The sequence below is a fragment of the Pseudopodoces humilis genome, chromosome 10 (assembly GCF_049639895.1).
Source record: "Pseudopodoces humilis isolate 2021_Gansu_Grassland_sample_001 chromosome 10, ASM4963989v1, whole genome shotgun sequence".
NCBI classification, from domain to species: domain Eukaryota; kingdom Metazoa; phylum Chordata; class Aves; order Passeriformes; family Paridae; genus Pseudopodoces; species Pseudopodoces humilis.
The window spans coordinates 26,174,625-26,199,643 of NC_142209.1; the positions used below are offsets into that span (position 1 = coordinate 26,174,625).

The window sequence follows — 25,019 nt, forward strand, 5'->3', positions numbered from 1 at the left end:
GCAAGATTTTTATATAAATCATTGCACATTTTACATTTGCTAAGTAAATAAGCTTCCACTTCTAGGTATTATTGTTGGACCTTAGAATTCAAAAATCTTTGCATAAGGAAAAATGCAAGTATTTGGTTCCACTGATCAGAAAATAAAGCTTGTTTTCCAGAGGAAAAATTGGATCACATTAAGCTTATGTGCTGAAAATACATTTACAAGAGGTTCTGCTTATCATTCATAATGCCTTTGGAGTGATTGAATCCAGTACTTTAATAAAATAATGAAAGATATTTGTTTCCTAAAATATCTTCGCACAACAAAGGTCAGCTTGTCCAGAGAGGTTGCCAGGTTCAGAATGTATTATTATCTCATGTCATAATGGATCTTGTGTGGATGGCAAACAACTACTGTTGTAAACCTCAGTTCATTTTCTTTGTCTTATAATGATGTTATTCAGAGGGAGATAGATATGAAAAATGGCAAGCATGTGTATATAAATGTGTATATATGTATATTGCAGATATAAATCCAGCTTGGTGTGTACATTGCTATGAAGTTTTGTATAATTACACTACAGAAATACATAATTTATAACTCCTACATAATGTATTTGGAATTCTTTTTTTAGTACTCTAGTGGTAGTAATTTGATATCCTACAATTCCACTGGTGCAAAGAGCTGCTTACTATTGTACAATTCTTAATCAGAAACCAAATGTTGCTGTTGAAGAATTCCACTGTGTGTTTTCTTTTTGTAGGATCTGCTGTGTGTTGTATTTCAGACATGAAGGATGAGTAGACAGACACCTTCAGTTACTGTGTAATGCCTGCAGGTTTTGTAGAATAGTGCACCTTAATAAACTCCCAAAGCACTTTGGAATGCTCTCTCAATATCCATCCTTTTTTTCTTTCCAAGACACGCGTTGTTTGAGAGGCAGAAGGATCTGTTAGCATGTTTGTAACTTGGCTGCTTTAAACATTATTCAGGCAGAGAGGAGGTGATGCTGTAGGGGTTTCAGTTTGGTGTCTGTAGTCCCTTGGAAGTGGTTAGCAGTTCTGCTCTTGTAGGTGGAGCCGTGCTTGCCAGGCTGTTCATTTCAAAGGTACTGCACCTCTCCTGGCAATGAGATGATTTAGACATTGAGAGCAAACAAGAATTCCCAGTAGAATTTAGAGACAATTTAACAGCCTGCCTCACCATTCCATTTTTCAGTATATAATACTTTGGCTTAAATATATTCTGTATCAAGAAACTGAAATAAATTATGTGGATGTTTTTTATTTATTTCCTTTAGTATAAGTTTTCTTAAAAACAGTAATAAAAGAAAAAGACATGTACAGTACTTTTTATTGGAATGGAAACAAGAATTACTTTTGTCGATTTTGCTTTGAAGTGATTTTAGATTTCTTGTTTTCAGCGGAAAAACACAGCATCCCTTTTTTGTTTGTTTGATTAAAGCCCAATCCATAGCAAATTATTTTTTCATGAGTCACATGAATTTAGGAGTTTGAATTTTGTGCTCAGGCCTAGAAGCACAAAGTACTTGTATGTACTTGTGCCTCTTCCCAGATGTTTCTGCTTTCCTGAAGGGATAACTTGTTCTGGAGGCAGAGTCCTGCCCTCTGTGCTGGGTGTTGTTTGCAGGCTGGCTCTGGTAGGGTGGCAGCAGAGAGATTTTGAAGGAAAAATGGCATTTTTCACTACAGGCTATATGCATGCGAATTATAAAAAAATAAAGTCAGTTAAGGCAAGTATTTGTTGCTGCTCACTTTTCATCACTTTTTCTCTGGCCCCTCTGTCATCAAGCTCCCTGCTGTGTTGCTTTTCTTGTTTTGAAATTGGAAGCTAATGATTTCTGTTGTGGTTGTAGTAGTTGCCCTGCTGTAGTAGTAATCCCGTGATTATCCTTGTCTGTTGGCCATAAGCCTGGCAGTGAATGGGAAAATGAGAACTTCTGTCCCTCTGAATGGGTACTTTGAGGCAGTTGGATGTGTTAATGTAGTGCTGCCAGAGATGCCCTAGTACATCAGCTCTGTGCTGGAAGACAATAAAAGCTACTGTTACTTTTGTAGTGCAAATGTAAATGTGGCAACTGCCTGAAATGGCTTTGTGGTTTTTGGGGGTATTCCTTGTGAGGGTCAGTCTACCCCTGACACAGCTGGTGCATTTTTTTACCCAGCATGGTTTTAATTAAATATGGTGGTAGTTAATAGTCAATCTCTAAAGAAGCCCATGTAGAAGTTCTGAACAGAGAACAGATTAACCAAGGAATACATCCCTGCAACTGGTCTGTGGAAAGGTGGAGACAAAAATCAAACTTCATATGAGGTGTGTGAGTGATGTTAGGAATACTGCCACAGAGTAGCCTGAGAGTTTTGGATGTTGGCAGCTGCTGCTCTCACTGATAGTAAGTGAAGCATTATGGCCCTTGGCAATGGGAGTAAGTTCTTTCCAAATTACTTTCTGATGTGTTTCAAAAAAGAGATGCTGCCCACAGCCAGAACTTTGAATATGGAGCTGATGAGGTTTTTCTCAGTGTTGGCATCTGATACAGATGTGTTGGGGCATCAAGGTACATTCATGGTCTTGGCTGTTCTATGACTCTGTTGGTCTTGGAGTGATTTGGCTTGTGTTCCTTTTCCAAAGGAAATGTGCTCATTTGCTCTTGAAAAAAATTCATCTGGCAAGATTGTTCACAGGTAAATATTGCTTTGCATCTTCTGCTGCAGGACTGGGTTGCTGGGGTTTTCAGGCTGCCAGCAGAGTTTGGTACATGGCAGTTCCTGGCTGTTCCAGATGGCAGTGGAATGAGGCTGGATGGACTTCCCCAAGCCACAAATAAATGCCTGGCCTGAGTCTGGATGCCATTACCCGTTTTTGACCTGGCATTAACCAAAAACCAGGAAGCATACACTAAGAATTTAACCTCACTGTTTTTTGGTAAAAGTACCTAACTGGCTTCAACACACATTGAGGGCCATAAATAAATACAGGTATCTCTTTATTTTCCCATCTACCTTTCCTGGTAAAGACTATTTTGAGGCCAGAAGGAATTGCCAAACTGCTATACAAAGCACATTGTTCATCATGGAAGGATATATAAGTGAAGAATTCAAAACACCATGGATAAAAGCATCTTTTTTTTTCTGGAGACTTTGTAGAGGTGCTTAAGATTTAAAGTCAAGGATAAACCAGTATAATTGAGAAGAGAATAAGTACTGACCTCCTGCAGAACTGCTTTAGATGAATCATGCACACTTAAAGCACTTCCTAAATAATGTCAGTTGTCTGATGTCAGGTGCTGGAACTTAATATATGGAAAGGCACCTTTCTGCTCACTCTGAGATTGCCTCATTAGAAAGGAAGTTGTGATATGTTTTAAATTAAATTACATGCTTTTGCAAAGGATAGTTATTTTTGAAGGTTTTTCTGACGCCTACACTTTCTCTACAAGCCTCTGAAACAGTTCTGTGCTTAAAATGTGTAATGGTGCAGTGGGTTGGATTTGACAATGTCAGGCTGGGAATAGCAACTTCTCAGTGGGGCTTTGGCTTGGAATCACCTTCAGAGACAGGGCAGGAAAGACTGACAACCCCTGGTCAGGGCAGAAGTTTTTGAGGGACAAGCCCAAAGAAGCTTTTTGACTTGGTTGTGCTGACTGAAAAGGGCACTAAAGAAGTGTGTAGGAAAACACTTGCTTCTTCCCAAGCTGTCCACATCCAGGCTCTTAAACTGTTATAAATAATGAATTGCAGCACAGCTACCTAATCCCAGTAATTTGTCCTCTTAAAGTGGTGGCAGCCTCTTGGAGCTTGCACTGTGCAAGCTGCTTGTGTCAGAAGGAGTAATTTATGATTCTGTGGCTTATGGAAGGAAAGGGCTGAACAGCTGAGTTGCACATTCCACTCTAAGGGTTTTTTCCACGTTTCCGTTGGCTGAAAAATTCTTATTAAGGCATCCCAGGCGTGTGAGCTGATGAAACTCCATCTCCTAAAACGGAAAAAATAAGTAGTCATCCCCTTCTGCTGCAGCACTTGGCACCAGTCTCAAGTGGAAATGTCTGATTGCTTTGTCATTCCAGTGGGCAGTGCCACACATCTCAGATCTGTGCGGGATTGTACAGCTGCACTCTGCTTGGCCTCTTCACACAGAAAATACACAGAAAACGGGGCAGAATTCAGTGCAGGTTGGAAGTTCATACACGTCATAGACTTGAAGGGTAAAAAGGATTATTGTGGTCATATTGTTGGAACTGAGAACCTCACCAAGTAACTTTATTATCAGGCCTGTAGCTGTATTTGGGTAAGAACAGATGGGAAGGGGAAAAGGAAGTAAAAATGAAGAAGAGGCGATTAGTGAGGGTAGGTGGGAACTGCAAAAGCAAACGAGTGCCAGCAGCTATTTTAGATAAGTGAAAATCTTTCTCATGAACACCAGTGGATACACTGGTTTGCACTCACTAGCAGGATGCCCACGTTGGTGCATTGGTGTTTCACTGAGCAGGCATTAGTGTCCCAACACAGCTGACAGAGCTGCATTTGCACATGGGCAGGGATTCTCAGCAGCTGACATTTGATGTGGCTCTGTTATTCATGGTAGCTTGACCAGTAGCTACTTTTCATCAAGTATGCTCAGCTGAGAAGTTGTAGCCACTCCAAGAGGTCTGGGATTTGATCTGGGTGATCAGCTTTGGCCTGTGTGTATCTGGCTTTGCAGGACAGTGGCAGGCTCTGCATGAGCCTCACCCTGCTATGCGATGCTGGGCTGCCAAAGTTGTCACTTTCTAACATGGAACCTAATAAATTACTTTGTGCAGCATTTGTGAGTACAGAAAAAAAATAAAAATCCACAAAGGGGGCCTGAAAATTGGAAAATAAGGAAACCCCTGAGCTTATTTGTTAGTTGGAGTATAAAAGGAGCCTTTTGCTTACAGACCTGCCAGTCACTATATGTAAAGCTGGAGGGCCCAAGTCATGTGAAGGACAGTACTGAGTGATGATTGTGCCAAGGTGGTCTGGGAGCATGCAAAGCAGCATGGTCACATCCCCAGAGAGAGGTCTGGAATAGCTGTATTATTGTAACTTGTATTGCTGAGGATGTCAAAGTATCACTTCTGTGATTCATATTTTTACTTACTTAAAACCCAGCATTTGTCTGTGTGTGTATCATGTGTGTAAAAAGGAAGAAACTCTCCAGGCAGTGTCCAGTGGATGAGCAGATGGAGACGTGCACATCTCCTTGAGTTCAGATACAAACACTCTGTTAGGAGGTGGTGGAGAAAGAGCAGAAACTCCTACTTAGCAGTCTCTGTCTGCAGGTGGGAAAGCCTGGGAATGCTCCAGAAACCCAGGAGGTCTGCATGAGTACCTCAATCCCATGCAATTCCTCATGAGTGGTGTGATCAAGCACACCACGCTCTCTGAAATTGCCTTTTTCTTTGAGAGCAAATCAGCGCTATTAATATTCACATCTCTCTATGGAGAATTGTGATCAGCTGTTCTGTACATTATTTGCATGCTGTTGTTGTCATTTGATAAAAGGAATCCCACCATGGTTCTTTGCTTCGATGTTAAATGCTGTGTTGGATGCTATAATAACCTAATCAACATTCAGATTCATTCAGCCATTTGAGTGTAAACATTTTTGGAAATTAGAAGCATCAAAGAATGAAAATGTGAATAAAAATTAGTGATGTTTCTCCCCTGTGTCTCTCTCAGTTGCGTTTTACATTAAGTGTATTAATGAAATAAACAGTCTTTTGTGTAATTCTTGAAATGATCCAGATCTTCAATACATGTCTGAGCAGTCACCCCAGTGGTTTGCCTAAATGTAAAGAAAACCAGGGGACATTAATTGTCTGACCAGGTGCACACCCCTCTTTAAACTGCAGCTGAATCCAAAAGTTTAGTTCAAACAACTGCAGCTTCTGCAGCAGAAATCCTTTTCATATCTGTAAGGCACTGAAAAAAGGCTTTGTGTGGGTGTGTCTGTAGTGCCAGGGTGAGGTTTTTTATTGCTTAGCAGCAATACTGGCCTGAACTCTCCTGTGATATCCTGAGAGGGCAGTGAGGGCCTGGCACAGGTTTCCCAGAGCAGCTGTGGCTGCTCCGTCCCTGGAAGTGTCCAAGGCCAGGTTGGGGAACTTTTGCACAGGAGGTAACCTGAGCACCTGTGTGCAGCAGTCATTGTTTCAGGTGTGGTTAATACACATTAATGCTCCAGGAAGCAAAGTGAATTTAATGTGGATTTTTTTCCCTTGTGAAAAACTCCAGACATTCTTGATACAGCTCTCAATCCAGTGAAGTAATGAACTTTTTTTTTTCCCCATAGGTAACATTGTTGGCAACCTGGGACACTCCTTTTTCAGCCAGAGCTTCCTTGGAAGCAAAGAACACGGAGGGTTCTTGTATGTTGCAGCGACGTATCAGTCCCTGCAGGACCTGGTGCTCCCAACCCCACCATACTTGTTTGGCATCCTCATCCAGAAGTGGGAGACTCCCTGGGCCAAAGTGTTCCCCATTCGGCTGATGCTGAGACTCGGAGCTGAATACAGGCGTGAGTAGCAGGCACTGCTGGAGTAACTTCTGCAGGGGAGTGGAGGAATTCTGCTTCAGAGCACACCCCCAGCCATGGATTGTTATGTCAGAGCCACCCAGGCTCAAACAGGCAAGGAAGAGCTGTGTGTCAGACCCACAGTGCAGCACTGAGGTGGTGATGGGACCTACAGCCTTTTTACAGCTCTGCTGGCTCATCAGGGAGGTTTTCGTGGAGACAAATCTAGCTCTGGGCATGTTTGTATCCAAATTTATTTAGAGACCTGAGAGTTATGTGCAGAACAAGTCTGATTAGCTGCCGTAGTTAGCACAAGGGAGAGCCTTTGAGATGTTAAGCTCTTTCCATTTTCCATTCAGCTCATGCTGAAATGAAAGACCATTTGCTTTTAGGTTTTTAAAACCTGGTCATTTTCCAGAGAGCAACAATATGTGTGCACGGGCAACAAGCTTGGCAGTTTGTTGCAAAAATTCTGTTGCAACTAATAATAAAAAGACTGGAGACAATGTTTCATCTGAACAAAATCTTATCAGTTAGCATGAAATTAGCATAAAGTTAAGATAAAATAATTTTCGAGAGACATTTACCATTGCTGTAGTAAAGGCATTACTGGCAGTTTCCACCATGACGGGCCAAAAATTGTATCTTACTCATCTGCAGTTTTAATTGGCATGTCTCATTAATCTAATTTACTGTGAAAATGGTCTGTTGTTGATTTTTCCCAGAACTTTTTCAGAACATTTTAACAGAATAAGTTTTATAATATGCTGTACAGAGATTTGTCGCTTTACCTTTTAAAGTTTTGAGAACATTGGGAATTTTCCACAAAATATGTGTGTTGCTGGAGGAAAAAAATAAAATCCTCAAAATTTGCCTTCCAAGGATGATGACTGAAGGTTAAACTTGTCCAAAGAAACATTCATGTTAAAGGTGTGTATGTTTTTGTGGGTATCTGTTGGCATTTTTTTAAGTAGCGCATTTATTCCCATCAGTATTTAGAAAAACAAACAAAAATGCTCTTATTTTGGATGTGATATCTGTTTCTGAGCACAGAAAGAAGTGTTTTGATAATGACAAAAGTACCTGCTCCGATATATTGGGAAACCAGGCTTTGCATCTTTCCAACAGCTGTGGTTTGGATTTAGGCATACTCCCTTGAGCTGTGCCAGTTGTGACTTCAGGGCACTGCTTCAGTTTCTCCCTGGAAGGTGCTGCTTTTATGTCCTCGGGTTGCTTGGGTGTGCAGAAAACATCTGCTGAGCATTCGCAGATCAGCCCAACAGCTCAGGCTCAGGGAATTTGGTGCATCTGGGATGAGCTGCTGCTTAAAATCAGGGTGGCAGTCACAGGAAGTTCAGCCCTTGCTGGTGCCTCAGGACACTATGCTGGGGTTGGTTGCCATGTGGTGTGTGGCACTTTCAAGCCAGTGTCCAGAGGCTGGAGCTGATTTCAATCAGGAAATCCTCATGTTATTCACATGATGCTGAGTGCTCTGCAGTCCCTTCTGACCACACTGAGAACTGGGAGTGTGGCATTTGGGGAAATCAGGCTGAGTGTTTGCCTGAGGATAGCTTAAGAATCCTCCTTCTAACATGTGTTTAGGAAACCTTGGCATTATGTACCAGGGCATGAGTCATGTTCCAAGCATTGTGATGGCTTCTGCTGCAACATAACATAATGCAGCCAGATCCATGTCCTGCACTCAGAATTGCATCACAGATGTTTTACAGGTATGGATGTCAGCCAAGGAATGCAGATATTTTACATCACTGACATACCATAAATGACCTTTAAATTGTTTTTGACATACCCCTGGGGAGTTTGCCACACTCTCATAAAATAATGAAAACAGGAAATAAAATAATCTGGGTTATCACTTGAATGTCACGTGTCAGCCACAGAATTGAAAGACTGATGATGCTGTAGTGGAGAGCAGCAGGATGGTTGTACAAAAATAGGAGCCATTTCCAAGAAGTAGCATGAAAAAGAACTGAGAAAGGTCATCTTTGCCATCAGGGCCCAGGTCACTTATTTCAAGTCTGTAGTGTGGCACCTGTTAGCTTTCCACATAATTACCCTTGTTTCTAGCATGGTGGGCAAGCAGCTATGACACATGTAAGGTCGTTATAATGTTGAGCCCTTCTGTCCTTTTGCTTTTTAAATTCCAGTCTTCCCAGTCCCTTCTTTAGCTGCTGCTTACCACATTCAGCTGTGGAGATGATATTTAGGTCTGGTTTTGCAGAATCTGAGTATGTAAATTTCCATCTGACCTGTTCTTTTCTGTTTTATTGCAGTTTATCCATGCCCACTTTTTAGTGTCAGATTCCGTAAGCCTTTGTTTGGAGAGACTGGACACACGATCATGAACCTCCTTGCAGTAAGTCTGTGCTGGAATTTGTACATTCCATTGGTGTGAGTGGATCTGTGTGCGGAGATGGGGGCTCCAGGTGCACACAGTAGCTGGAAGGTCCAGGAGGTGCAAGAGGAAGTAGCGGGGATTTGGGTGAATTTCCCTGCTGGTACTGAGAGTGGGTGTTAACTTTCAACAACACAGTGAATTATAACAAGTCAAATCCCAAACCTGGCTGCTGGAGGATGTTTGGATCTTGAAATAAGTGCATTGTTTGCTCATATTGCTTCCTCAGAAGTGCTGGGTCATCACAGTGTGCAGTCACAGCTCTCTGATTACACCACACTCCGACTGAAGGGACGTTATTATCTCTTCCTACTTTGCAGATATTTTCAATATATGAAATTCTCTTTGATGTATGACTTAATCTTACTGCTAGAAAAACAAGTAACTCTATCTAGTAATGTAACAGAAGACAGGAAATTTTCTTACATACAGTGATGATATTCAAGGTTGGAGAACATTAATATTGATGTACAAAAATGTGTGAAATGACTAACAGCCACAATGACTTTTTTTTGTTTGTGTACTGCAATTACATGGGTTGCACACTGTGGTATCTCTGTCCCTCCCTACCTTCTAGTCACTGGTTACAATTATTTGAATGGGCTAAGTGGTAGTCACTAGGATAGTTATGAAACCTACAGTGTTAATGATGATCATCATGGCTAACTTGAAATCTTATTTTAATTATCAGGACTTCAGAAACTACCAGTACACACTGCCTGTGGTCCAAGGTTTAGTGGTTGATATGGAAGTCAGAAAAACCAGCATCAAAATACCTAGCAACAGATATAATGAGGTAATGCTTATAATACATATGTTTGTGTACAGTTTCTTTGTGATTGGAGTACCTGGGATCTAGAGGAATTTTTATTTTATTCAGTACCACTAAGGAAAAATACCTCAAAAGCAAATAGTAGTTGTGTGATGCACACAGCTTTTGGAAATTAATGAGGCTGACTTCACAGAAAGAATGCAGTTCCATTAAGTATTAATTAAACTCTTAAACTCTTTTTCTTCAGGTTTTTGAACTGTTTACAGAAAGTGTCATATGTTTGATTTGAGCAAGCAAGTTCACAAACTTTACACTCGAGGTAAACTAGGAAGAAAACATCCATTAGCTTTTCTCATTTGTGTTGTGTGTTCCCACTCAAAGCATTTTGTAGTATTGTTGGATTGCTGATTATTTTATATAAAAGTTCCCTCAACGTTGAAATTTTATACTTGTTTTCTGGTGTGAGAAAATCAGTCAGCATCTGTAGGAGTTAGTGCTGCTAACTAGAGAAAGCTGGGGGAGGAGGTATTTTAACAGTAATGAAAGGGAACAGTGGAGAAGGGGATTGATTTCGTGTTCTGTCTGAAGAGAGGGGGGTAACTTGGTAGTTTGAAACCTGTCAGAGTGGAGGTGAGAACAAACCTCCTGAGCAGAATGGTATTTGTAAAAGTTCTTGTAAGAGCAGAGCAGAGCAGAATGCAGCTTTATCTCAAGAGGGAATTTCCCTGCAGGAAGCATTTGAGTAAAATGAGTGAGAGGGAAAAAAAATTCATTGAAAAAAAAGTGTTCTTTTATGAAGTTTGAAAAAGATGAAATTGATGAAGATAAAGGATCTGTTAAAAGGTGTTTTAATTTTTGATGCAGTTGTGCCAGATTGGAAGAGGTCAGTGAGGTTTGAATGAATTCAGTCTGGAATGGCACAGACAATGCAGTTCACTGTCAGCTGTGCCTGGTGTTTGCAAGGTGTCAGCTCCACTTGTGCCAGATGTGGACTGAGCAGGACTGGGAGAGAATTCCTGTGTCAGGGATGTAGGAAAACCTCTGCATTGTGCTTGGCTTCTCTTCCTGGTGTGATGCAAGGATTCAACTTTTTAAATGGAGAAATTGTTACTTATTTAACATTGTTCATAGCTTGTGATTCATTTGAAAAGTTGTATTAATAGGAATTTTTTCATGAGTTTACTTTGAATTAAGATTCGGCAATTCACAGAATATTCTGAGTTGGAAGGGACCCACAAGGATCATCGAGTCCAACTCTTAATGGCCCATACAGGGATCAGACCCATCACCCTGATGTTACCATCACCTTCCTCTAACCAACTAAGCCAGTCTCCAGATGAATTAAATAATAAGACCTTTTATTTAGAAAGGACCTTTACTCAGATGTTTTCACTATCTAAAAAGTGAAAAACTAACTTGAAATCTCATGCGTGTATTAAATGGGGAGAATTCAGCCTGTGGTTAACAAATTACAATAAATATATAGTTTTGCTATTAAATACATATTTTTGTCTTCAAAATTATTTAAATTTTCTAAAGGTTAGAGGTCCCTAGTTGCCTGTTTAGTCCCTCAGCAAAGGTGACTGTAATTTCTTAATCAGTTGCCTTCTAAGGAAGCACAGTTGCCACATCCAGCAGTTTCTCGTTGTGCTGAAGGCAACTGCTGGGCTCCACAAATGTGGCTGTTCTGGAGCTAAAATCCAGTTTCTGGAGCATGACATGATCAACTGGATAATGAAAGACACTGAGACACTGTAGTCTGATGTAAAACCTTAATTAAGTTTCCTCCCCAAACATTACACCTGTGCTTGCATTTGTCAACAGCGAGCATCAGTTAATGTTCCTGACACTGTAATTAAGGTTTTCTGTTGGACTGAGAGAGACAAATGTGTTGTGTGTAGCCTGCATGCTTATCAACTCCAGGAAGCAGAGGTGGGAGTGTGAGTGCTGTTAGGAGATGTCAAATAATTCCGTATTTTTCTGGGTTTTCACTGCGGGGGGATTTGTGTCGTTTAATTTGACTTTTTTTATTTTAACCAAACATGTCATTTTCGTGTTTGAAACAAATTCCAGAGTTGGGTGACTCCCTCAGTTTTCTTTTGTATCAAAAATCACCAAGCCTGAGCCTCCACGAAGAGGAAGAGTGGAGAAAAGAAAAGAAGCTATATAACCTACAAGGGTATTTTGTCAAGGCATGTAACTGGGTGTATGTTAGATAATAGTCAGCAGAACTGAAGGGCAGATTTATCACCAACCTTTTTTGATGCTTTCTGGAGGCCTCCTTTGCAGAGAAAGAAAATATTTTTTTGGATGTCCATGATTTGGATCTTTTTTAGAAGTCTTCGAATTGGGAACCTTGATCTCAGTTTCACCAGTTCATGCAGGTGAAGCACAGAGCCACTGAAGGTTTGGTGTCTGGTTGTGGCAGAACAGGATGAAATGGCCCCAGTCTCAGAGCCCATGTGGCACTGAACTGTGGAGGGGTAATTCTGATTTATGTCATTAACAACTGTAGTTGTGTAAACAAACCAAGTATTTCCTCCCAGGGTTGTTCTCATGGGTTTTTTTCCCCATGTATTTTTAAAGCCAGGTAGAGATAACACCTTTTGCAACTTCTGTAGCTCAGCTATCCCTTATACCACTTACCTTAATCGCACAAAAGGTGGCACTTTAAAGCATCCAGGCAGTAAAAGACCTGAACCCTCTTCTCAAAAGCAGTTTATGGTTCTGAGTGCTAAAACCTGACATGGAATATGAGAACTTGAGAAGCTTCTGGTTATACTGCTCCAAGAACCACCTATTTATGGAGGTGCTTGATGAACTGGGTGGAAATGCTAAAGCTTTGTGTTTGCAGATGATGAAAGCCATGAACAAATCCAACGAGCATGTGCTGGCAGGGGGAGCGTGTTTCAACGAGAAGGCAGACTCGCATCTGGTGTGTGTGCAGAACGATGATGGCAACTACCAGACACAGGCCATCAGCATCCACAACCAGCCCAGGAAAGGTAAGGGGAGCCCTGCCTCTGCTGCTCTGCACGGCTGCTTGGCCCCTGTGTTGCTGCCCCAGCTTTGTGGGGCTTTGTGAATTGGCTACAGCTGCATTTGGCTGGGTTTCACCCAGTTTTTGTTAGAGAAAATCAGTCTGACTGCTGGCGTCCCTGACTGGGCAGCTTTGTGCTGGAATTGACTTAGGCAACACCTCTCCATTAGTAATGAGATCTGGCTTTGGCATTATTGGATGTGTAGGTGAGGCTGTGGTTGGTTGTGCTTGACCTACACTATGTGAAAGGAAGACTAGATTCAGAAGGACAGAAAGTTATACAAGAGTAACCAACCACAGCAGCGTTTTAATAATTCATCTTCAAAAAACTTCTCATTTTCACCTTAATTAGACCATTAATTTCCAGGGTATATTTTTGTTACAGTGTGCTGAAAGGCTGCAGCAGCTGTGTGCTGAGAATTTAAATGTTGTGGATTTGGGGACATTTCTGGCAAAGACATTTATACAATCTCTAAATGAGAACAAGACAGAGGCTGATTTGGATGTTTTGCCCAGTATCACTGGTCACTCCAGCAAGTGTACTGGCATGGAATGTCACTCGGGACTGATGGTCTTGTCTGACTTCTGTTAACTGCTCCTATGGGACAAGAAGAGAGAATTCTAGCAGGAATTTCATAATGCTTAGTAGTCATTGAAGATAATTTCACTTTAAGGCAGGTGGCTTTGAGCTGTGGCCTTGCTGGTGGGTTGGTGTTACAGAGTGATCCATAAACAGCTCACTCACAATCTACCAGCTGTGTGGAAACATTTAGAAGTTAATTGTGCGCTTGGTTACCCAAAATTAGTCATTCTGAAACTCAGAGGTGTCTACGGCATGGAGAGGGAGAGTGATAAAGTACAAGCATTCATTAATTTAGACAAAAATGGTTGTCCAGTTTAGAAAATAACTGGGTGCTTTGCCTTTGCATATCCAAGCTTATGATGTGCAATACAGGCACCAGAATTCCAAGCAGCATTTGTCCTGATTCAGGGTGATCACTTCTCTGGCTGATAGAGCTGTCATACCTGATCTTGGGTAAGGCATCGCTTTGACAAAAGCCTCACTAAAATCTCTCCTGTTGTTGTTGTTGTTGCAGTGACTGGTGCCAGTTTCTTTGTGTTCAGTGGAGCTTTAAAATCCTCTTCAGGCTACCTTGCCAAATCCAGTATTGTGGAAGGTAAGAACTGAACTGCTTGCTTAAAACACACTGCTCTCTTTGCCCAGCTCAGCTCTGCCGCTAGCAGGGCTCTCTCTGCTCATATGCCTTGGGCTTTGGAGTCTTGCTGCTGCTTCAGCTTTATCCTACTTAGCAAAAACCACCCTGTTCCCTTTAACAAGGAGGAATTTGTGCAGATGCTGCAAAACAGGGTCACAAGAAAATGAGGGTAAGATACTAAATACTTGGCTTGGGAGCCTGTGATCAATTCACTGGTTTGGGTTGAATGAGGAAATTGTGAGCCTAAGAAATGCAGAATGTATAATCCATCAAACAGCAGCAGAAGCCCTGCTAAAATTCCTCTGTTACCAAATAGCTCTGCAGTGTGCAAGGGTGTGAATGTGCATTGTTTATGTGCTTGTATGTGGGCAGATGAGAACATGACAGGTTGAGATCACTGAGCTGGTCCCTCTCAGATCTGGTTTGTTGTATCACAGAAAGAGCTGGCGCTGGGGTGGTCCAGCTGAAAGCTGTTAGTGCCTGCTAGCTGAGCTGCACAACTGTGCAGTCAGGTCCCTGCAGCTGTGACAATGCAGGCAGGAGAGCTGTAGCAGTGCTCCTGCCCTCGCTGGTGAGGGATGCCAGGTGCCCACATGAGCAGTCAGTTGGCAGAGCCCCGAGGGTGAGCAGGAGCTCCTCCTGCTGCACCAGCTCCAGGCTCGCAGCTCTCAGTGTGTGGCCATGGCTGGGTCCCTGGGCTGACAGGCAGCCCATGCCACCAGAGCATGCAGGTCACTGTGCCCTTTCCTGTGTCTAGCTGGTGCTGAGGGTAAGACAGAGGCACAGGGGGACTCCAGCTCTATGTGGAGAAGTGTTTCACTTCTGTTATTTTAGCCGTAACTCAGGCTTGACCCAAAGTGGTGCTGGGTTAATGGCTGGACTGGATGATCTTGGAGGTCTTTTCAACCTTAATTCTGTGAATCCAAATTCTGTATCTTTTGCCACTGTCAGGAAAGCACTGACTTCTGAACCACTGTCACTGCTGGAGTGCTGCTTCCAGAGCCAACAGAGATGGCTGAATGGAGTGGTGTCACCTGGGGTTTCTGAGGGTGGCCTAGGGCAGCTGTCAGGTTGTGAGGCAAACTCACGGGGACTTTGCTACGGCTGACTTCACCTGGGAGCTGCCCTTCTCTTACTGTTGTGTTTTCCCTCATCAGCACTCAGCAAGTTTGCGTTTTAGGGATGTGAGTGTTCAGAAATGGGTTTATGAAGCACTGCTGCCCATGATGCTTAAAATGAACATTTAATGTCTGCAAACAGAGGGAGGATGTTTATTTTTTTTCTACATAGGCTCTGTTTGGCATGGCTTATCTTGGTTTATAAGGACTTCTTGGTTCCCTAGATGGAGTGATGGTCCAGATAACTGCTGAGAACATGGACTCTTTGAGACAGGCCTTGAGAGAGATGAAAGACTTCACCATCACCTGTGGCAAAGTAGATGCTGAAGACCCTCAGGAACACGTTCACATTCAATGGGTAGAAGATGATAAAAACTTTCATAAGGGGTAAGTAGAGGAGCAGTCACTTGACATTGGTGCCTGTTAAAAATTTTAATTGATTTTCTAAGGCCCGTGAGTCTTCAAATCAATAGGAATTAAAAGTCTGCACTTCTATTTTGAGTGATAAGATGTAATTAATTGTAATGGAAATGGAATTGAGATACCAGAGCTTTGGGGCATCCATTTAGAAAATTGGCAATGCTGTGGATTTTTTTGGCATTGCCAATATCCAGTTATTTGAAACCAGTAATCTGTCTCCAGCTCTCAGTGCTGAACCCTGCACACTGTGGTCACTTTGCTCTGCTGGTGCTTAGTTTGCATTAAGTAGAGTTGGAAACAAAATTGCTGAACATCGACAGTATCTTTAGACACTTAAAGTTAAGCCAAAAGAAAGGTGGATTTGGCAGCTGAAGTATTTATGACAGTAAAGTGATGGATTCCATATTTCAGGAATCAGCACCTAGAAAGGATATTTCTGTAGTTTTGGGCTCTCCAGATCAATCTTAGGGTCTGCAATCAAGTCCTGGCTTGTGTAAGTTGTGTTTCAGGTATTGATGGCCTACATTGAGTTTAGGAATGAATAGAAGTCCAACCTGTATGAAATACCTCATTACTCTGTCAGAACCTTACAGGATCTCAGCTGTGCTGCAAAGCTTTGTTGAGAATCTTCAGGAAGGTCCTTCCTGCACCTGCATTGTGCGTGTGACCCCTTTCAGGAACTGCCCTCTAATTCCAAGGTCATTCTCTTCTACAGAGGGCTCTGTCCAGCTCAGGCCTTGTGCTGAGTCACAGTTCACTCTCCTCCTTCCCTTTTGCAGCGTTGTGAGCCCTATTGATGGCAAGCCCATGGAATCTATAACCAGCGTGAAGATATTCCACGGCTCCGAGTACAAGGCCAACGGGAAGGTCATCCGGTGGACAGAGGTGGGTCCATCAGCCCGGCACGGGGGCCAGCTGCTCCCCCATTCACCACAAGAAAGCAGCACATGCTTCCCCACCAGCCTTTCCTGTGGTGCCTTTCACAGGGAGCTGCAGGGTGGCATCCTGCGGGACAAAACATCCTCCCACTGCATGTGCTGCTCCGGCCACTGCTGCTCACATCAGGGTTGTTCAGCATGGGGGGACTACAACAACACTCGCTGTGTTACATACAAGAACAGTTGGCTTCATTTGTCTTTGTGTTAAAAGCTGCCTTTCTACATGGAGACAAATCTTAATATAAATTGTTTTTTAATGAAATGTTATTTTGAGCCACTTTCTCTAAAATGTTGCATGTTATAGTGCTGTGGCATAAATCACTCAGAAACTGCTTGCATGGCTGATGTTGCCTGTGACTGTGCCAGCAGACAAATGCTGATGTCAAAATATTTCTGTAAGTGTTTCAGTTTGCCTGCTGAGGAGGAACCAAGTTCCTTATTCTGCAGCTCAGCCCCTGTGTGCCCTTTTTCCCCGGGTCACTTGGGCTCAACAGAAACAAATTCAGTGACAAAAATAGAAGAGAAAATAGAAGAGATCTTTGGGCTTACATTAAGTGTAATTTTTCTGAACTTAAAAACCTGTTTTTGAACAGATGTTATTAAAACCATGTGTCATACATAGTGAATTTCCATAGCAAGGCTTTTGACCAGATCTGAGGTTTCAGAGGATAATTTAAATTCAAATCTTTCTTCTGAAATTTTTTTATTTTTTCCTCCCTAAGGTGACTTGTCAACCAAATTTTCTAGAGACGCCAAGTGTCATGTCTTATGTTCCCTTCAGGTGTTTTTTCTGGAAAATGATGAGCAACACAATGGTTTGAGTGACCCAGCTGATCACAGCAGACTGACCGAAAATGTGGCAAAAGCTTTCTGTCTGGCTCTGTGTCCTCATCTGAAACTGCTGAAAGAAGATGGAATGACTAAGCTGGGTCTGCGTGTTACACTGGATTCTGATCAAGTAAGTCTTCAGTAGGCTGGGTTTAACTGGGGGGTTGTTTTCTTGTTCATTTCCCAGAAAAGGAATACACCACTTTAACCAGGAGAATGCTGAAGAAGTACCAGTATCAGATGCTAATCAGATGCTGCTGCTGTTGTTTGGTATTTTGGGACATTTGTTGGAGCCAGTGCCCAGCCTGAATTAACACAGGCTTGACCCCCATATGGCATGAGCAGCACCTGCTCCGTGCTCAGAGAAGATTCTTAATTGGCCTTTTTGCCAGTAATTACTGCTGTGTGAGAGTCCTGCTCATCCCAAGGAGCTGCTTTGAGAAAAGAGGAGAAAAAAGAGGCTCCTTTTGCTCAGGCAGCCACTGGGACCACAAGGAAGCACAAAGACAAGTGGAAAAGCTGCTTTAGTGCCTGCTTGGTCCAGTTTGAGTTCCTGACTTCCTGGAAGATGCCACAGCTCCTCCTCCCTTCCTGCCCCCTGACTCATAGCCTGGTGTCCTGTTCTTAAAACCCACTCTTTGTATTTTTTAGGTTGGTTATCAAGCTGGGAGCAATGGACAGCCACTGCCCTCTCAATACATGAATGACCTGGACAGTGCCTTAGTGCCAGTGATTCATGGAGGGGCCTGTCAATTGAGTGAGGGGCCAGTCATAATGGAGCTCATCTTTTATATTCTGGAAAACATCTCATAAGAGGACTTCATTTTCTGTTCAGACCTGTTCCAGCAGCAGTTGTATCTGAATCATTTGCACTTTAAAACTGGAAAATTAAGCTTTTGTTAACACTATTGGGGAAGGGGGGGAGGGGGGGTGGGACAGTTGTTCCATAATTCTGAATCTTCTATGCATTGTCAACAACCAGAGGATCAGGGCAGCTTCTATACTACAACATGGCTATGCTATCCTTGCAGCTAATCCACTTCTGTTACTGTTTAGAAAAATGCTCATGTTTAAAGACTTACAGTCATGTACTCTCAATGCTCAAAAGGGTGCAAAGATCACTGGGGCGTAAATAAAAAGTGAAATTCCAACCTTGTACTGTCTGTAGATGGACATGTAAGAAACAATCAAGACCTCCATTCTGACCTCATCCTAATGCCATCTGTGTTTTTTCTGTAGACATTAAGAAACAACGTTTACATTATTTTGACCAGATTATTGGTTGAAATACGTTTGGAGAAGCCCTTGAAAGATAGGGAAAGATTCCCTAGCCATAACCTTGTTTGTCTGTGCGTCCAGAGGAGCAGGACAGGCATCTCTCTGAAAGTTACTGAAGTGCAGTTGTGTGTGTGTAATAGGCTAGTTTCCTTCTCCTGTATTTATCACAAAAGTCCGTCACTGGGGCAGGTTTCTGTGATCTCCTACAACAACTCTGCTATTCTGTACTTTGTTTACAAATCTGTCTGAAGCAGAGGAAAGATCAGCCCTAAAGTGCAGTCCCATCTTGTTCCTTGTCCCCAGTAGGTCCTGCTTTTTAGAGGCAAGTCCCACCCAGGGCATCTCTGTCCCCTCCCTGCTGTTCGCTGTAGTGTAATGCCAGTGTCATGTAACCCAAGCCAGCTTGCACTTCTTATTGCAGCCCCATGTCCAAGCTTACCTGTGATACCAGTGTAGAGTGGCTGTTCCTGCATGTTCTGCTGAAAAAGGCTTTGTGGTCAGTTCTGAACACGTGCACTCGGCCCAGTGCTCTTGATCTCACCTAAGAGGGCTTTGGTAAGGAAAGCAGCTGCTCGTGTCTGCCAGGGCATTAAGAAGCTGGAATTGAGCATCAGCCAGAGGAAATGTGGTTCCATGTTCTTACTGTCTCCATGGAAAGCTGCTAACCAGTGGCAAGAGCTGTAAGCAGGAGAAGGGGTTTGGTTTGTTTAGCCAGTCATGCAAAGCAGCTCTTTTGAGTCCCTCCCAGGAAGAGGGGTGAAGGTTTCTCCTCCTGTCTAGAGCTAATTAATTTGGGAAGACAGGTGCTAATTTATGGTGGATGTTTGTGGTGTCAGACATTCCCTACTGCCATCCCTTCTGGGGGCAGCAGTGGGGCCTGGTTGGGCTGTGCTGTGACAGAGTAACACCAGTGGCCTTGCAAAGAGAAAGGGAAGGGCCACAGGCCCCTGTGAAACTGAGGCTCTGGTGATATATTTTATAGAAAAGCAGCCTAGCGCCTGCACAGAGTGCACTCGGGAATAAATGGCTGCTGCTTTTCAAAAAACTAAGTATGACAAATCCAATGTTCCAAATCACAGCTGGCACCACCCAACCCTTGAAGACAGGCCAGGGAACTGGGGCCAACTCCACAAACAAAAGCTGGCCAGCAAGAGGGAGCACACTACCACACTTTAAAGGGTGTCGGATGCAAGTGAAGCCTTCTCTCTGGCATTTGGGAGAGGGTAAGTGATTAATGCACCTCATTGAGTGGTTCCTGCTGGCCAAAGCAGGAGCTGTGACCCACCCCCTGCTCCTGCCAAGGTGCCTGTGCAGCCCAGCTGGACTGAGGCCACTTGATGCCCGTCTGCACCCTGGTTCTGCACACGCTGGGACACAGCTCAGCACAACACGATGTAGGCACAGTTCCACAGCTGGAAGAGCATTCCAGAAACTCTGTAATAATCTTCCTCCTAGAGCCTGCACTCCAGCTTTGCCACAGCAGCAGCTTTCCAGTTACTTTAGTTGCATTGTTATGCTTAATAATGCAGTAAAAGAGGTGAAAAATGTTTATCTTCTCTTCGTTTGCCCCAGAAGTCTTTTTGGTTTGGATTCTGTTTGTGCAAAACACTATCAACTGGTGACTGACATGTCTGCTTTAACCATAGCCTTTGAAATGACCTTAATTACCATGTTGTTAAGAAATGAGTACTTGTTTAGAAAAAAACTGTACTTTTAAAATTCAGTTAGTTAACACTGCAAAAAACTGCATATTATATTTTTATTTTCAACATGTAGTTTTGTATATTAAATTTATTGAAATTAAAAACTAAACACTGTATTGTCTTCATCTGCTCAGGAAGACAGAGGCAGAGCTGCCTGACCTGTCTGGACTCTGTTCTGTCTCCCAACTTGCCCATCCCTGGCACAGGCACATCCTCCCCTTGGAGATCCCTGGTTTCTGTTAGCTCACAGAGATTTAAAAACACAAACAGATTTAGTACCCTTTCTTGTTCAGTATGCTGCTGATCAAAAAGCATTCCTGAAAATAAGTCATGATCCAGTTTACTTAAAGGACAAAGTAGGGACTATTTTCCCCATCACCTGGAAGAATTGTAAAAGCCTATTTTTGTAAAAATACAAGGAACATTTGGGAAGCAGCAGAGTCTAGTGTACTTTTTTCTTTCTTTTTAAAATTAAAACCCCAACACCATAAAGGATGAAGGCACAGTACCCTTCTGTGCTGGACAAGCAGTGCAGCAAGCACAGCACACAACTGGGAGCCAGAACAAAAACAGAGGTCTGTGAACACCAACCTGCTGAGGAGCCCTGGGGCCTTTCCTTCTGAAAGGGACAGCCCTTGGAACCTCACGTGCCAAGGGCGTGCACAGAGGAGGGACTGGCACCCCTGAACTGGTGGCTGAGAGCTCTCTGGTTTAGGAAACAAAAAAAAAGATCCCAACCCAAACAGGCCTGGATAGGAGAGGACAGAAAAAGCAGTAGCAGACTGTTCACTGAACCATGCCGGCTGCTCAGACACTTGGGAATAGGAATTCTGATAAAGGTCTTACCTGTGACTTAACCAAAAAGCTCTGGCACTGCCTCAGGGAATTTTTAAGGGGCTAAACCCTTCTCACAGCACTCTGCATAGTTAATGTAACATTCGTCCTGGTGCTACATCAGTAGTCCCACATTAAGGCAATTCTGTCTATTTTGGGTAGACCGGTCCCAAGCCCTGCAGCAGCGCATTCCCAGAGCCTCCTGTTTGCCTTGGAGTTATTAATAAACACTATGGCTGTTATCAAAATAGACATTAGGTTCAGTAGTGCATTCATTTAACATCTTTGGTGCTTGCAGCTTAGCAGCATCTTCCTGCCTTCGCTCAGCCCACGACTTCCAACATTCCCATGGATCTGGGGAAAACAACACAAATGAATCCGTCAGAATTCCTTGTTGCTACACAGAACAGATGTTCACAGTTCAAGGTGACATTATATGGAAAATGCTGACATCAAGGTTATGGATGGTCAAGGAGAAAAATCAATGGAGCAAAATTATTAAGCTCCAGTGATGGAAAGTGCTTGGGCACGAGGCCAAGTTGTTATTTCAGGTATGGCCATCAAACGTGTCCCTCAGCCTGAGTGAAGCTCACGGGACCTCCTGACCTCCTTGGCTGGGAGGAAAACACTAAAACTGGCCCTTTGATACCCAAATGGTGACGCCTCTACTGAAATGAGACCTCAGGCTCCACAGTCTGACACCATTTGCCACACCTTTGCTTCCAAACATGTGATGTCATTCTGAAGCTTATGAATATTTGCTTAACTGCCATTTATAAATGTAAAGTGAAATAGTATGCTAGGGAAGAGGGAGCACAGAGGCTTCAGGAGATCAAGCAAAGGAAGACAGATTATTTATCACTTATTTTCTAAATAATATTCTTAGTAAAGGTGACACCAGGAGCTGTCCCTGTATTTCAAGTGATTGTGAAACAGCATCTTTGAGATACAAACTAATCAGAGATTCTGTAACCTCATTTATGAAATGATGTCAACTCCCCACCACAAATATAAAGAGGAATGTTACTGAAGCCAGAGCTGAGTAATTAGGTCAATGCCAACAAAAGGCATTATTCAAGCAGGATTTATCTGTAGCCCTGTCAAGTCCTGCCAGACCACCTCTGGACGCAGCATTCGTACCTCAGACAGAACTAACGCTCAAGGACCAGCCAATTTTCTGTAACTGTTTGAAGATCTTGACCACTGAGGGGCTCCCTGAGTCTCACTTTTACCTCCAGTTTCCCTCCAGTGGGCTTTCTGCCGTCAAAAATCTGGAACAACCACAAAAAGAAGAGCAGTTAGGACAAATAGGGATTATACTGTTAAACTATAAAGCCTCAGGCAACTGTGACTATTTTCCCATGGCCTGAGGGTGACAGATCCCTGCAGGTGACTGCAGTGCTGGGAGTGTCACAGCCAAGCACTTCCTCGGACTGGAACTCAGCAGAGCAGGTCCCCACAACCCAGGCAGGTTATCAAACACACCTAATACAAAACGCAACTGCACTCACACATTTATGTGATCCAAATACTCATTTCCCCTTTAAGTACTAAGTAGAAGAACACACCTCATCCCAAAAAAGTACCTCAATGATCTCTCTAACTTCACATTCTGATTCCAGCTTGTCCAGCTTCAAGTGTGCTGTCCCCACATGTTTGTCACTTCTGAAAAAGGACCTGTGCCAAAGAAATGAAGGGGTAAGGATTGTCAGAACATTTAAGAGAAAACAAGCCCAAAGGTCATCATTATTTGCTCCATCCCCACATCAAGAGAGAGCCAGTCAAGATGTGCTCCTGGAACCCGTGCACACCACAGAGCCAGAGGCAAACCCTTAAAAACCAGACTACAAGGAACAAGATAAGAAAGGATTAATTCATTATTCTTTTGTGACCAAAGTAAAGATGAGGATGACAATGAAGAAAAACTAATCAACTAAATCAGCACTTGGAGTGGCAGCAGCTTCTGTCCCTGCCCAAGGTGACAGAGAAGGAGGTCCCCGTGGCCAGGACAGGTCCATCCTCTGCTTGGGGCTGTTTAACAGAACAGGCTGAAGGAATTCCCAAGGAAGTTGCATCTCCCAGCACAACAACCTGCACCCAGCACCTGCTGCTTTTGGCAAACTGCTTTTTGGAAAAAGCCAGATGAATCATTCTGTTTCATCTTGATAAATCAAAACAATTTCAGTAAATAAGAACATTTCAGCTATTGTTTTGATTCACCTACATACTGGTAGTTTTAGCAGTCAAAAACTATAATTTTAGAATTTCCAGTCTGCTGGAATTAAACACAGAAGCATTTTTACTTCTACTTGCTGCAGTCATTTCTGTTGAACAGTTTTATCAGCAGTAAGTCAATCCTTACCTGGAGACAGGTGTCACAACCCTCATCCAAACTCCTCCAAAAAGCAACAGCCAACACTAAACCACCCTCATTCCAGAGCTGTTCAGCTCAAAGCACAGCAGTTCTTTGCCTGCATCCAAGCATCTCCCTGAACCAGTCTCTAAAAGGTTTGACAAATAACCAAACTCAAGAGTTGAGTTAAAGAAGATAATTTGGCCAAACCTGCCATGTTTTCTTGGAAATTTTTGAAGATTTCAGAAGCTTCCTTTATTTCAGAAAAAAACCAAGCAGCCAAACCAACAAACATTAAAAAACCCATCCCCCAAAACATCTATCCTTCTTCCTATTATCAGTAAGAGATACTGAGATGTTACCAAGCAAGACTTGACATACACAATGGAAACGCGTTAATGGTGCCTCATGATCACATCATCGGTGGCAACAGGAGACTGAGACTCTCCATCAATGAGGCCACAGCAGACTCACAGAATCATTTAGGAAAGTTCAGAATTTCTTAGCTCACATACTGGAATACTTCCTTCACTTCACAGGCACCTTAAAATGAAGGATTATATAATTGTACTGCAGCATGTGGGACACTTTGCTCATAAACTTCAGAGAATCAGCAATTCTTGCTGAATTTTTTGAAGCACTTTTCCATTTTATAACTCAAGAAACAATAAAGACTGGTTCATCCCTGCCCAGTTCCAGGGGGTTGCTGTGAAGACTGAGAACTTGCTCTAGGCTATGGCTTCAGAAACAGCTCTGGGGAAATCCCCTTTCATCTTCAGAAGCTTTTAGGAGAGGCTCAAGAAGAGATTTTTCCTTTGGAAAAATACATAGCTGGGTTTTTACTTAAAAGTGTTGTTAAACTGAAGTTTAATATATATGACCTGAAGCAAGTCTCCTTTGCTCACTGAGCAAAAATAATTCTTGGGAGATGGTCAAAGTGCTATCAGAGACCCCAAAGCTACAACATCCACAAAAGCGTTTCTGAAAGTTCATTTGTAGTCTTAGAAAAGACAGGGAGCAGTCAGTCTTTAAAGAAAGCACAGGATGAAGTGATCTAGACTCTTCTCCCAAGGAGATGGCTGGGAAAAGGTGACTAGAAAAAAACATTTTAAAGAAATGTAACCACTTCATAGCTCTGTGCAAAAGAGGGGGGATCTTGAACACCGCAGCAGAGCAGTCAGGTTTGACAGAAAAAGAGTAAGAAGATCAACTTTTGCTTCAACAGAGATTCCAATGGATGATCTGGAGTAGAACAGTGGGACTTCAGCTCACAAACTGAAACATCTGCAACTTGAAAACCTCTGGATGACTTCTGCATGGCCCAGTAATAGCAGCAAGGAATAGGACAAAGGGCCAGCAGATAAAAACCAGGTTATCTGGCATCCCATCACAGTGTTGGATCACAACCAACCCAGGGGTGAGGGAATACAGGCTGGTCCTATTCTGAATAACTCAGTTATGAGCCTGGAGTGAGGATGATCTCCCTGAACATTGTTAACACTCATCTTGTGATCCTGTTCTCTGAGCTGAGGGGAGTCTTGTCTCTCTCAAGGCAGCTA

General features: G+C 42.9%; 2 protein-coding genes across 4 annotated transcripts in view; one reads left to right on the forward strand and one right to left on the reverse strand.

Annotated features, from left to right (window-relative positions):
• ZFYVE9 (zinc finger FYVE-type containing 9) overlaps positions 1-20,382 on the forward strand; it is a 57,892-nt gene extending 37,510 nt beyond the window's left edge. For both annotated transcript variants that reach the window (XM_005521156.3, XM_014250751.2), the window contains exons 11-19: positions 6,322-6,546; positions 8,838-8,920; positions 9,651-9,755; positions 12,586-12,736; positions 13,869-13,949; positions 15,331-15,493; positions 16,306-16,411; positions 17,246-17,422; positions 17,944-20,382. In XM_005521156.3, coding sequence (XP_005521213.1) covers positions 6,322-6,546; positions 8,838-8,920; positions 9,651-9,755; positions 12,586-12,736; positions 13,869-13,949; positions 15,331-15,493; positions 16,306-16,411; positions 17,246-17,422; positions 17,944-18,105 — 1,253 coding nt within the window. In that variant the 3' untranslated portion in view covers positions 18,106-20,382. The remainder of the gene's footprint in view (positions 1-6,321; positions 6,547-8,837; positions 8,921-9,650; positions 9,756-12,585; positions 12,737-13,868; positions 13,950-15,330; positions 15,494-16,305; positions 16,412-17,245; positions 17,423-17,943) is intronic.
• The window catches only part of CC2D1B (coiled-coil and C2 domain containing 1B), a 28,095-nt gene continuing 23,391 nt past the window's right edge, over positions 20,316-25,019 (reverse strand). For both annotated transcript variants that reach the window (XM_005521158.3, XM_014250752.2), the window contains exons 23-25: positions 22,694-22,784; positions 22,248-22,378; positions 20,316-21,461 (exon numbers count right to left, since the gene is read on the reverse strand). In XM_005521158.3, coding sequence (XP_005521215.2) covers positions 22,259-22,378; positions 22,694-22,784 — 211 coding nt within the window. In that variant the 3' untranslated portion in view covers positions 20,316-21,461; positions 22,248-22,258. The remainder of the gene's footprint in view (positions 21,462-22,247; positions 22,379-22,693; positions 22,785-25,019) is intronic.